At 39.3% G+C, this 13,282-nt stretch overlaps 2 protein-coding genes across 16 annotated transcripts in view; one reads left to right on the top strand and one right to left on the bottom strand.

Moving 5' to 3' along the window:
* The window catches only part of SAMD13 (sterile alpha motif domain containing 13), a 98,664-nt gene that overhangs the window by 75,128 nt on the left and 10,254 nt on the right, over nt 1-13,282 (top strand). The gene's annotated exons all lie outside the window — the stretch shown is intronic.
* Nucleotides 1-13,282, bottom strand: part of UOX (urate oxidase) — a 32,967-nt gene that overhangs the window by 10,065 nt on the left and 9,620 nt on the right. For all 9 annotated transcript variants that reach the window (XR_013412595.1, XR_013412594.1, XM_077987972.1 and 6 more), the window contains 3 exons: nt 9,367-9,585; nt 6,782-6,898; nt 6,604-6,682 (listed from right to left, as the gene is read on the bottom strand). Coding sequence is in view for 7 of the 9 variants with exons in the window: in XM_077987972.1 (XP_077844098.1) it covers nt 6,604-6,682; nt 6,782-6,898; nt 9,367-9,585 (415 nt within the window). In the remaining 2 variants the exon portion in view is untranslated. The remainder of the gene's footprint in view (nt 1-6,603; nt 6,683-6,781; nt 6,899-9,366; nt 9,586-13,282) is intronic.

The raw sequence follows: 13,282 nt of genomic DNA, 5'->3' as shown, positions 1-13,282 counted from the left end.
TGGAATCTAAAAATGGAGAAAGCAGTTGTATTTTTAAAATGTGTTTTGGCATCAGTTTCACACAGAATAAAATGTCTCATGTTCCCCAAGACAATTAACTATTGCCACAGTTTTGGCAGAACACAAACCAGCTACTCTGATGCTCTCATCATTCTATTAACAACAACAACAACAACAAAAATGATTCTCGCTGAATGTTAAAATAATTTTTCCCTGGCACACATCAGACATGCTGGATGAAATCAGAGAGCTTATTTTATCTTCTCTGTTGGCAGTGCCCCAGCTTGCTGAACATTGGTAAGAACCTGAGGCTTTCAAAATCATGGGCCCATCAACTAAAAATATGATGCCTCACACCCTCTAAAAAAGATTCCCATTTAGACTAACAAGTAGTAATTCAAAAACTGTCCTTTTCTAGGTTACGCCCCATGAAATCACTTAATCAGCTTTTTTGTTTTGTTTTGTTTTTCTGCCATGGTTATGGAGTAATGCAAAAGAAAGATTTTTCACATTTCACTTTGCTAGAACATAATCTTTTCTAGCTTTTAGTGTCCTCCTACACACTTAGCAGATTGTGGCTTATCTCTCAGAGAATCATACATCCTACCCTTTAGCTATCTAAGGGAAAGAAACTCACTGCGAATTAATAGAAAATAAGCCCAATTCCTTACCTACGCATCAGGTGTCACAAAGCACAAAGCTTTATTGAGCCAAGAAAAAGATCTTGTCATAAGAGGATAATTGCTTCCACATTTAACACCTCCAAAAAGGACACAAATAGCTGAAAGGCAGATATTTTAAAACCATATTAAATCATTCTAGTAGAAAATCTCAAACTTGTAAAGTGCTAGAAAAAGTAAAGATCGATTAAATATTTGCCTTGGAGAGTCCATTTACCTCATGCAGGGAGAGTGAAAGCTCCCTCTGTGCAATTCTGGATGGAAAGAGATGACATCATCCAGATGGTAGGAAATTAACTGGGCTTTTGTACAACCAGGTGATGATCAAGAAGATTTTTAAAGACCACAAATCTGCCAAGAATTTTTCTTACAGAGGAACCGAAGAGCACTTTAGTCTTGATATCAGAAGGACATAGACAGACTTCTTGGCAGTAGCCATCTCTGTCCTGGATCGCCCACTTCTCCCATCTCACTTCTTCCATCTGCCCATCTTGTCACCTCTTAAATGTGTTCTCCTCCAGGACGGATTTCATCAGCTGCCTTCCTTACAACCATCCCCCTACCCTCACTACCCTTCATGTCAATAGATATATAGGAAGTATTTTTCACTACCAGAAGACACAGTCTAGTATTTGAGGTCTCTTTTCCATCTTCCATTCCTCTATTTAGCCATGCTTTAGCTGAATTTCATAATTAGCGTCAAATGGGAGAAATTCGGTGCTGAAGAAATTGTGAGTTATAATTCAAATAGCGCAGAGGTTTGGGGGTCGATTTAGTTCAAATTAGTGACTCGATCATACCAATGACTTAAAGCTCCGTTAAGCTTGTAGTTTCTCACTGATAAATGACAGAAAGAGTTCCGAAGATTCGATGCCATATGATACCTAAACCAACAGCTTGCATCATACACCTAGGGCCTAGTTCTCCTCTCAGGGCTTGAGAAGTCACAAACATAACACCAGCCCTCAATCCTCTAGGCAAACAAATTTATTTCTGTCTTCCAGATTCTCCTGTGGAATCAGCAGGCTTTGAAACAACTAAAATACAGCCTAGTGATGGAGCTGTAAAAGATCCACTAGGAAGAAACAGTGTAATGGGAGTTTTAGAGCAATTCCCAGGGCTTAAAGTGGTGCTTGAGGTTCAGTAGGATTTCTAGAAATGTTTGTTCGTTTGCTATGTAAGAATGAATATAGTCCTTCGGGAGACACCCAGTCACACCTCCTCCTGGGAAGAGTCCTTTTGGGAGTGGCATGACTGAACATGTGATTAAGCACATGCGTTTGAGGGGGCAGAAGTCTTACCATTCTAGCCAGTCCCCCACCAAAGCACTACTCAGGTGTTTGTAACAACAGCCTTCACCATGTGAATTTGTGAGTGGTGTGTGTATAATATAATTACTATTTTCTTTAGTTAAGCCTTTACAAGGGCATTTCTTAGGATAATGATTGTAACATTCTCTCACATTACGATTCCTACAGTTTCAGCTCTTGGATAATAAGCAAATAAAGAACTAAACTTTGCTGCCAAAAGAGCATACATCCCTACTCTCCGAAGAGGGACACAGTAGAAATGTCATCTTCATACACACAACACTGAAAGATACACACACCCATATACATGTGTACACACATACCTGTATACACTTAAGGCAACAGATGTCTCTTCCGCTACCCCAATCCCTGCCAGCCCTGCATGAAATCAGAGGGGGAGTTGGGGGCTGGACTCTAGATGAGTCAAGCTGGAGCTTCTGGGAACACTGCCACAATGATCTCAATACCCTGAAGCTTTGTATCTTTCTGCAGAAAGAAAAAGTTTTAACCTGATTATGGTGGCTAGTTTTTCCACTCAGCTGCAGCCAGGTGATTAGAATTCAAGCTGATAGCAACTCTTGGTCATTCCTGGAAAGAACAGGATATAAAGAGAAGTCCGTTTTCCTTTTGTGATCAGCAGAGCCCTATACTTGGCCACTTGACTTCCACCTCCATGGCTCTACTAAAAGTATTCTGGGAAGTCACCAGTGACGCCTATTTATTGACAACATAGTTTCTCATCAGTCCTCTCAGAACCCCAACTTCTTAAATCTCCTGTGGCAGAGGCGAAATCTACTTGCTCTTCCTCCTGGCACTCAGCTAGACGACATTTTGCAGTGTCCCTTGCAGTGAGGTGTGACTATGTGACTGAGCTCTCTCCAGTAGAAATGATCCATGCTGTTTCCAGGCCCGGAGCTTATGCTTCAGGGACTTTGCCCCTCCTTTGGCTCCTCCAAGCTCTTTCTTTGGCTGTCTGGTATGGGGGTCTATTCTCAAGATGACACCAAAAAGTAAGGATTAAAAATATAAAGCTGCCACTAACCTGGGTTCCTGAAGAACTTCATGGAGCACAGCATCCACCTGACCCCCTTAACCCCACACACAGACACTGAACTGGACTTCTACAAAAAGAAGTAAACTTCTAGTGCTGAGCCACTGCATATGGGCCTATTTGCTATGCATCTTGGTTCCTCAGTAACTCAGAAATCCCTAATTTCCTGAAATGTCTTTTTCTTCTGCTTCCATGACACTATCATCCCTCATCTTCCTTCTATCTCTCTAAACATTCTTCTGTCTCAGTTTTTAAACTGCCCAACCCTTACAGTGGGGAATTTTTCTCAGGCCATCTCCTCTTTCAAACTCTTCTCACTTTGTATGTTTTTCTGGAACGGTCTCCTTCTTCCCTATGGCTTTACCTACCCCCAATCTGCTGTGGCTTCACCTGCCACCAATCTGCTGATGTGCCCCAAATCTATCTCCATCACATGGTCCCACATTCACCAGCTTCCCACCTGAAAACTTCCCCTGTGTGTAATCTCTTTAGTCAGTTGTCCAGTCCTCCCACATTAGGGTCAATTTTAACTCCTCTTTCTCTCCAATCTTTCATCCCTACTCAACCACTAAGACCAATTGATTACACTTCAAAAATGTCTCACATAATGTTTCCTACAACCTCTCAGTCCCTCCAGCTCTATTTCTACTGCTTTAGTTTAGACCCAATCACTTCATCTTTGCAAGAAGTCTCCAAATGTCTCACTACTGCCTGTTTCTCTAGCCTGTCACCATACCTTGTTCAGAATTTCGGAACAAAAACATGCACATACTAATCTGACCATTAGAGACCTTCTCTGGTTCTCTGTTGTCACTCTGAACAATAACTATAGCTATTATTTAAGGAGATCTTCCGGTGTGCCCAGTACTATGCTAAATGCTTTAATAAAATAAATTTAGCATTTATCTCCTTTGTTTCCCTGGACAGTTGTTGAAGTGGGCACTGGTATCCCTGTTTTACAAATTAAAACCCACCCACCAATGTAGTATAAGTAACCTTGCTCTTAATCACAAAGTTATTAAGTAGTGGAGCTCAAATTCAAATATGATTCATTCTGATCTCAAGGCTTCTTGCTTCACCACTGTGCAAAACTGCCTCCATCTTATACTAAACTTGTGTATAGCACATGAGGCCCTTCAGATTCCAGCCCAAACCACCAACTTATTTATCTTCATCTCCCTTCTTACATTCTAGAAATCAGACCCACTGAACTTGTTACTGTCCCTTAAATGCTTTGCCCTTTCCACAGTTAAATAAATTACTTCCCCTGCATAGTCTTCAGCATGAGGCAAGTGCTCAAAATATTTTACTTCCCCTCTTCCACTCCTCATGGATTATACTCATATGTATCCTGTTTCTTCTGCCTGTAATTCCCTTTCCTCCTTCAATGCGCAGCATATTCTGAATCAGTTTTCAAAAGTCAATTGGAATATTTTTTCCTCCCCTGTCAAGCCTTCCAGACAGACTGCTCTGGAAAGAGTTTCTTCCACGTCTCAGTTCCCATAGCATGCTTTTAATCCCTTCATCATAGTCTTTAGCCTCTCATATTGCAATCAATCTGTCCGACTAGGGTCAAGGAACATCTTATTCCTCTCTTTCTCTACAGCCCTTTGCATACATGATAGGTCCTCAAAGTCTAATTGCTGAATGAATAGTATATGAATGAATGACATAAGCACTTTGCATAAATGCTGTCATTGTTAATTAGCTCTCTTGAGGCCTAATCCTAGCTGCTGTTATGATTTTACATAATTGAAAAATGTAACAAATGTTAAAAAGCATATCCCAAAAGTCACCAAAAAGCAGTTCCAAGCGACGCTGATCTGTACAGTAGCCACTAAGCCACATGTGGCTATTAAGTACTTGAATTATGGCTAGCATAGCTTGAGATAAGCTACAAATATAAAATATAGAATTTTAAAGATAATTTTGTAAAAAGAGTGTAAAGTATTTCATTAGTAATTTTTATACTTATTGCATACTGAAATATTTTTGATGCTATTTAAATAAAATATATTATTAAAATTAATTTCCCTAATTTCTTTTTGCTTTTCTAATGTGGTTATGAAAACAAATTTAAAATTACATATATGGCTTACATTATACTTTAGTTGGGCAGAGCTGATTTCGAGTTTCTAATTTTATGAGGGCAGTTAATGAGGCTTGGGTAGGATAGCACTGAGTCAGGAAACTTCTTTCTCTCTCCTCCAAAGCTGTATATCTAAGACAAGAAGGAAGGAAGAAGAAAAGAAGGAAGAAGGGAGGGAGGAAGAGAAGGGAGAGGGAAAGAAGGAAGGAACCAGAGAGACAGAAAGGAAGGAAGGAAGGGCTAAGGAGAAGAGGGAAGGAAAGAAAGAATTTAGTTCCAATTTAACTTAACAAATAGCTCAGAAAGCTAATATAGCATATGACTACACACCTGGGTGATAAAGATCATCTTTTCCACCAAATACAACAACTATTTAGTCTCTTTTATATAACATTAATTTTATAACTGTTTTTATAACATTACTTTTATAAATATCAAACATTGAGAAGGCCCTAGTTATGTATAGACTTTAATTCAGATAGTGGAAAATATTTAAAAATAGCTAATACACTAGAACTTCCTAAGGAGGGCATTATCCAAAAGAACTCAGAATGAGAAGGGACCTTATATTTTATTAACCTTATAATAAATCTGATACTCATTAGATGCCACTCCAAATTCCTACTTAGGGAGGGAAGAGAACAGCAAAGAAAAAAAAAAAAGGGAAGAGTAAAGGAAGGGAGGGAAGGAAAATAGAAAAATTTCAGAGTCAACCCTTTCATTTTATAACAACCATTAAAGTTTTTTTTTATTGAGATAAAGACATTATTACCAGCTTTGGCTCCATGGTTCTTAGAGGTCCTCTAATCTAACTCTTAGCCAATTTTTGAACTCTGACAAGCTCAGCAAATCTGTGGAATACAAGCTGTGGAAATTTTAATATTTGCTAAGTTCAATTATCAGTACTAATAATACCTATGTTATAATTGTGTTTCATAATTAATTTTGAAATTTCCTAGCAAATAGAATTATATAATTGCCATTGCTAACTTAAATGAGATGCATTTTATAGGAATTACAGTATTAGTGGTTTTATTACACAAATAAAATTTCAGGAAAACTTGACTATTACTTAGTAAATATTTTCTATGAAGGTTACTATAATTGTGACATGATATGGCACAAAAAATATTGGTCAGAAAATTCAGAGATTTGGGTTATTTTCAGCCTGGGCCTTTTTAAATTTTGCCTTACCTCAAAATCTGGTAATAAAAATGATCTACCTGACTCAATCCCCAGGGTTGTTGCAAAATGAATTATTTCATTTTTATATTTTAACACAAAAAGTAGATAATTCTTTAATGTAATTCAAAGTCACAATATTCATTTCTATCTCAGATTTAAAAGTCTTAAAAATTCTCTACAGTTTTCCTCCATGTTAATAAACAGCATTGTTTAGAAGGAAGAAAAAAGGAAACAAAACCACCCTGAAGTTGCTACTATAGAATCAAAGCATGAAAAATAGTTTCTTACCACTTCTCAGTTGTTCAACTTCACAGAAGTGTGTTCCAGTGGGAGTGTGAATAAATGCATGGACATGCTTAACTCCATTCTGAAAATTAGGGAAACAAATTATTTCCAGGAAAATTTCAGTACATGCCATAAAGCCAATTTCTTTAATTAAACTGAGAGCACAAATAAGTGAGTTAACCTTTTCAAGACGCTTCCAAGGGATTTCTTCCACGTAGACTTGAGCTCGGATTACATGGTTAAAAGAAGAAAGAAAATACTCACAAATATTCACACCAAAGGCTTCTATGCTTTTGATCTGTAAAAAGAAACAAGATGCTTCAAACCAGAAATAATTGTACCATTTAAAAATAATTTATGAATACTGTTAAATGAAATTATGGGAGGTCATCGCTTTGGACTAAGTTCCTGCATTAGGCCCCAACAGACCAGACCAAAATGGAGTCACTTATGCTAAATGCCACATAATCAAATTGAAGCTTTAAGGAAGCAGATAGATACCAAAACAGACCAGTTTTTCCTGAAAACAGAAGATTCCAGTCTATCTGAGTCAGCATAATAAGGAAGTCCCCTCTGCCTTAACTCTTACCAAAAAAGTAATCTGAAACCTGATGTAAACCAATCAGTTTTTTTTTTTTCCATTGTTCTGTTTCTTGTTCCCATCTTATAAAACCCAATGTTCTGTTCTTGCCCAGTGAAAGCTCTTACTCTTCTTTGTAGAACAGAAGCTATCCCTAATGGTAAATAGAAACCAATTCAATCTATAACTAAACTTGTTGTAATTTTATCTTTTGATATTGCTCATGATGTTCTGTTTCCTGATGAATTGCGTTTTAGAACTAGACAAGCACAGAATAGAGTCTATCTCAAGAGAAAAAGGTGTTTATCTCAGTTTTTTACCAGAGCTCCCAAATGAAGTTAATAGTCACCATCACCAGATGAGACTCTTTTGTTTTTAAAAGAAACCCATTTTGCAGGAGAGGATGTGTCAGCGGATGAGCAAAAAATAACTTAACATTCAGATTCTTCTCACAGTGAGTTCAGTCATCACTTGTACCAACCACAGCACACTATAACACTCTGAACTCTGTGAGCCTTCCCAGTTCCCCAAGGAATGTTATGAAGGGCTACCTCACCTTCCTTACCTTGCATACAGGCCTTCTATTGATCCCAGCTCTCCACCCCCATAATGCAGCTTCCATATTAATCCCTAGTAATATTTTATGGTCTTAGCACAGTCTGCAAATTATTAATGGCTTTGCCTATAATTAAAGTGAAGTATTTGTACAGGCTTCCCCAGTATAGATCTGTTTTATACTTGTAGGCCCAGAATAATTATGAATAGCATCCTATTTTGAGCTCAAAAGTGTCCTGGTTTGGATAAGAGGTTACACAATCACTCTATCCATAATGAATGACTTTAAGTAGTTTTTAACATTCGGGTCCATTCTTCACTTTTCTGCAAACTCCTACACAATACAGGAAATACAAGAATCTGTTGTACCTTGCCCTTGTCCATATCACAGTACAGGTCTACTTTCAAATGATTTTTTTAAAGAATGCGATTCTTTTTTCCACAGCCCCATCTATGTTTGCTGGGTTATTCTGATCAGCAAGAGAAAGGTTCAGGGTAGAAATAGGAGTTGTAGAAATTACATTGCAATGTTTGTTCATTTAATGAATTATGGGTATGGATTTCATGAAAAAACATGAAAAAAGAAGCTTTCCAGTCTACATTTCTTGTCTTTTTAGACTTCGTGGCAAGTGAAAAAAAAAAAAAATCACTTTGAATTGCCCAGAAATCTGGGTGACCCAGCACAGCTTCACTCACACTTAAAGAAACCAGAGGTGGGGTCGGGCACTGTGGCTCACACCTGTAATCCCAGCACTTTGGGAGGTCAAGCCAGGCGTATCACGAGGTCAGGAGATCGAGACCATCCTGGCCAATACGGTGAAACCCCGTCTCTACTAAAAATACACATGGGGCATGTGCCTGTAGTCCCAGCTACTTGGGAGGCTGAGGCAGGAGAATCACTTGAACCCGGGAGGTGGAGGTCGCAGTGAACCAAGATCATGCCACTGCACTCTAGCCTAGTGACAGAGTGAGACTCCGTCCCAAAAAAAAAAAGAAACCAGAGCTGGAAATGCTAAAATATCAGTTCTATCAGATCTAAGTCTCGCTTGAAAAGTCCTAATAACCACTGTATATGAATAGTAAGTGGTAATAGAGTTGGGAAAGTTAGAATGGTATTAAAATTTGGAAAACAGATTTCAACAATAAAAATAAATGTATCTCATACTCAAGATATTCTTCTGTATTAATAACAAGAAGTGAAATGGTATTTTCTTCTATAAATGCACACCATTCTAAAAAAGAATTAAAAATAAATGGTAAGACTCAAAGAAATGCATGACAAAAATGTGTAAAATTCTATTCTGAAATTCTTTCAGGACCTTGATTTTCCTTTGATTCTAATTAGAGATAACATGTATTTTGTCCAGTAAGATTCTTTGCCTAAAAGATTGCAGTGAGATGAGAGCCAAGGAAACAAAGATATGAGGTTGGTTGGTTTGTTTGTTTTTCAGCAAAGTTTTCTCCAATCCTGAGACATTTATGCTAGAAAACAACCTTTTTTAAAAAAATGGCTTAAATGTAAAAATAGGTTAAAATGCAAAGGGGACTTGAAATAAGCAAGTAACACCTCATGCTGTTTTATAGCAAATTCTGCATCAAGATAGGCAGCATCTAAGAAGAACGACACATACTCCCTTAAACTTTGCCAAGACATGAACTGTGTTCTTGATGGTGTCTGTAGGGATGATATCTGAATTATCTCCATGCAGGTAATCTTTTTTGGAACTCAGAGTAAGTTGCACTGAAGTTGCCACCTCTTTAATGCTGTGATATTTTCCATCTCGCTGAATATGGAGAACTTTTACCATATCCTTCCCATAGCCAGTTCGGACAAACTCCAACTCATCATTCTGCAATGAAAACACAGGCATCTTATTGAAGAAGGCTAAATGAAAGTCAAAAGTTAGGTGAAACTTATTTAAGCCTTCATTTTATCATACAATTGCAAAAGATGAGATTCAGAGTATATATGGAAGCAATATCACATTCTACTTTTGAAGAAGAATGGGTACTTGTATAGAAAAAAGAGAATCCCCAGCAGCAAATGAAAATATATCAGATTGTTCTGAAGACTGACAGGTAGAGGGCTTTTTTGATAATAAATACATTAATAGGACCTCCTGGGTCAAAACTATGCTGTTTTATTTAATCCCCACTAACCTAATCCTTGTAATAGCACCATAAAATCCTTATAATCCCAGTGTAAAATGGGAACTAATATTCCCATTTTATGGAGGGAGAGGGTGAGTTTCAAAGATATTAAGTGATTTGCCCTAATTCATATGGCTAGTAAAGGACAGAGCCAGGATTTGCACTCAAGTCTATTGACCCCTTAAGTTGTAGAATGGCCACTATGCGAACTGCTTTCCTTCTATAAAATGTCTTGACTGTGTTAGCTGGAAATCATTGCATGCCCTTTTTATAGAGAGTGATATTCTGGAGAAAATGCCCTGTGATCAATAGAAACAATTTGAAAATTGCCTTTTCTACTTGCTGCCAGGAAGAAGAGTAATTAGTGACAGGGTCCAAATTACCTTCAGGAGTGCAGAGCCAAGGCTGTCTGGCTGCAGGGAGAGCTATGCTTTTAGTGAAGAGACACTTAATAAAAGCCTGGTGATTGATGCATTACTACCCTTGTCTGAAGCTGGAGCCTTGGCTAGTGAACACATTCATCTCCACTGGTAGAATCCATAAGATTTGTCCCTGGGCTTTACTGGTGTTTGAGGAAAGAGGCAGGAGGGAGTAGAAGAACAGAAAAATCTTATTTTGTTTAGTACAGAAATTGAACATTAAAATAATGAAAGAAGGTGACAAAAATAAAAGTAAATAGAAAAACAGCATGCAGTAAGAGTCTGGGTAGAGAGACAAAGAAGGAACCTCATCTGCAAATCACACTTAGGATGTTCAGGTGTACCAAGGGCTGCCTAAATATCTATTTGAATAAAAACATCACCAGACTCTCTGAGGGGAATTTAAGAATAATAGCCAAAGTCAGAAAGTACTGCTGTTGTTAAAGTGGGGGGTGGGAGGCTACCTCCAATCTTGGAGATAGAGCTGGGCAGGGCAGGCTATTGTTGGTCATTGAACATGCCCTCGGGGGTTGAGATGTCTGAATTCAGTTCTTTCTTGTGAGAGGTTAAGGAAAACTCTTGCAGAGGCCTCTGAAAAGCCTCTGGCCCAACATTTGGGGACTCATGCTGAAGAAAAGGGTCAATAAGAAAACCAAAGGAGCAGACTCAAGGGATCTCAATAAGAACTACAAGCCTGATGGGGAAAGAGAAACTGTTGTGTGGTAGTGGCTTTGGGATTAAATTAAGTTCAAATTCAACCCTGCCACTTAAAGCTTTGTGGCTTGCAATAAGTAATTTAATGTTTCTGAGCCTCAGTTTCCCCATTTGCACAAATGTAAAGAAGCACCTCTACCTTGTAGGGCTGCTGGTGAATGTCAAAGGCCTGGCTTAGTTCCCAGTAGCTAGTGGTACACTGAGGTTAATCCCAGCAATAAAGGCCGGGTCTGGCTGTGGAAGCAGCAGCAGCAGAAAAGTAGCAGAGGGGACCTTGATTAAGGGTGCCAGTTTTCAGAGTGGAGATCACTGTGGGCAGTAACAGATGGAAGACTCTGGTGTATCTTGAGCCACAAGGGACTCTACCTGAAGGAGGAAGGCATTTGGCTGGGTCGGGGCCCTTAAATGGTATGGACTGGAGTCTGGAATGAAAGGTCTCCGAGATTATCCATCATCCCCAACACGTACCAGGACTCAACAAATGTTGCACCTTAGCCTCATCCCTGCCCCTATATATTCAAGCAACAGTAGTTTAGTCTATGAAGGCAAGTGGTACCTACGTGGTACATAGAAAGATTAAATGATAGCCGCCCTTCATATCCCCATTCCTGTTCAGCTCACCAGCATAATATCTGGCCACACATCATTGCAAACTCTGCTTTAGCTATGCTGATCTAATCACGGCTGCCCAGGTGTTACATGCTTTTTCTGTCTGTTGGCCCTTCGATTTGCTATTCCTTCTTTCTTGAACACTTTCTCCTCCTTACTACCCAACTACCAACCTCTTTGCCTGCCTAGCTTCTTCTAGACAGCCTTCAGGTCTCAGATGCCACTTCTCCCAGGGTTCACCCCAGCCCTTCAATCTGGGGTAGTTGCCCCTTTTAGGTGCTCTCAAAATACTTGTTATTGCCTTATCAGAATATTTATCAAATTGTATTGCAACTGCCTCTTTATGTGTCTGATTCATTCTAAAACAGTAAACTATGAAAGCAGGAACAAGTTTGATCTTGGTCACCATGGCAACCTCAGCACTCAGCACAACGCCTGGAACATAAGTAGGTGCTTAATAAATGTATCATGAACGAATGGATGGTGCCACCACCGCCTCCACTGCTTGTGTGATGACACAGCATAGTTAATGAAAACACACAAAGGATCTCAATACAGGAAGAGCCACTTCAGCTCAGACCCCAATTAGGTAGTCCTTTTCCTGGGAAAGTGGGGCAAGGAATTTATGCCCTCTGATCACCACAGCCTGGAGATCACAGGCACAGCTGGCCAAAGAACAAAAAGCCCAGGAAGGGCAGAATTGATTTTAGAGAGAGTCGGTGAGGCAGCACAAAATGTTCACATTGCTAATAAGACAGCCTTCCAGTGCAGCACAGCCATCCCAGACCAGAGATCATGCAAGACATGTGCAGGACAGGTCAGCACTCCTTAGCAAGACCCTGATTGGGCTAAGCAGAGTTGGCCCTTGAGCAAAGTTTGAGTAATCAAGTTTACTGGCAATGAGTCCGTATGGAGGGAACTAATCACCTGAGCCTGGAGCAGGTGGAAAAAGTCTGGTGTGGGACAACCAAAAGCGTCCCTGCACTCAAAGAGCAGATAATGGCCTGGACCATAACCGAGGCTGTTCTCCCCCAGTTCTCTAATCAGATAAATCAGAAGTAGGTGTCAGAGTCCCATTGTGTAGAACGTAGGGAACGGTGTAGAGATCTCATGCAGGAAAATACAAAGGGTGCTCTCTTCTGGAGAGGGGGCAGGTGGCTGAAAGGACAGGCTTTGGGCTCTGCAGTCAGGCAGCCCAGGCGGAATCCTTGTTCTGCCACGTATTAGCTCTGAATGGAGGCAAATTTCTCCATCTATAAAATGGGAATAATAGTAGTGTCCATCTCTAAGGTTTGATGTGCATGAGAAAAACATATAAAGGACTTAGAAAAGTGTTTTACCAATAATCAGCACTCAATTAATAAGCACATATTAGCTATAATTATCATTGATAAACAATAATCACTCATCAAATTTTGCATTAAAGGATCTTTCCAGTTATTGACAGAAATAAATACCTAGAGTGCACACCGATGGACAGCTGGAGTGGTCAAATCAAAGGGCTGCTACTATGATAAGGCCTACTTCTGCCTGCCTACCCTCAGGTACATTGGCCTTCTTTAAATGTTCATGATTACTGATACTCATCCCTTTGATTGTCCTTCCTCAGGCTTGTATGGTTTGAGAAGTTATAAAAGTAAATCGATTTCCTAGA

The sequence above is a fragment of the Macaca mulatta genome, chromosome 1, assembly GCF_049350105.2.
Source record: "Macaca mulatta isolate MMU2019108-1 chromosome 1, T2T-MMU8v2.0, whole genome shotgun sequence".
In the NCBI taxonomy this organism is placed as follows: domain Eukaryota; kingdom Metazoa; phylum Chordata; class Mammalia; order Primates; family Cercopithecidae; genus Macaca; species Macaca mulatta.
This window is presented reverse-complemented; position numbering and strand designations above follow the sequence as displayed.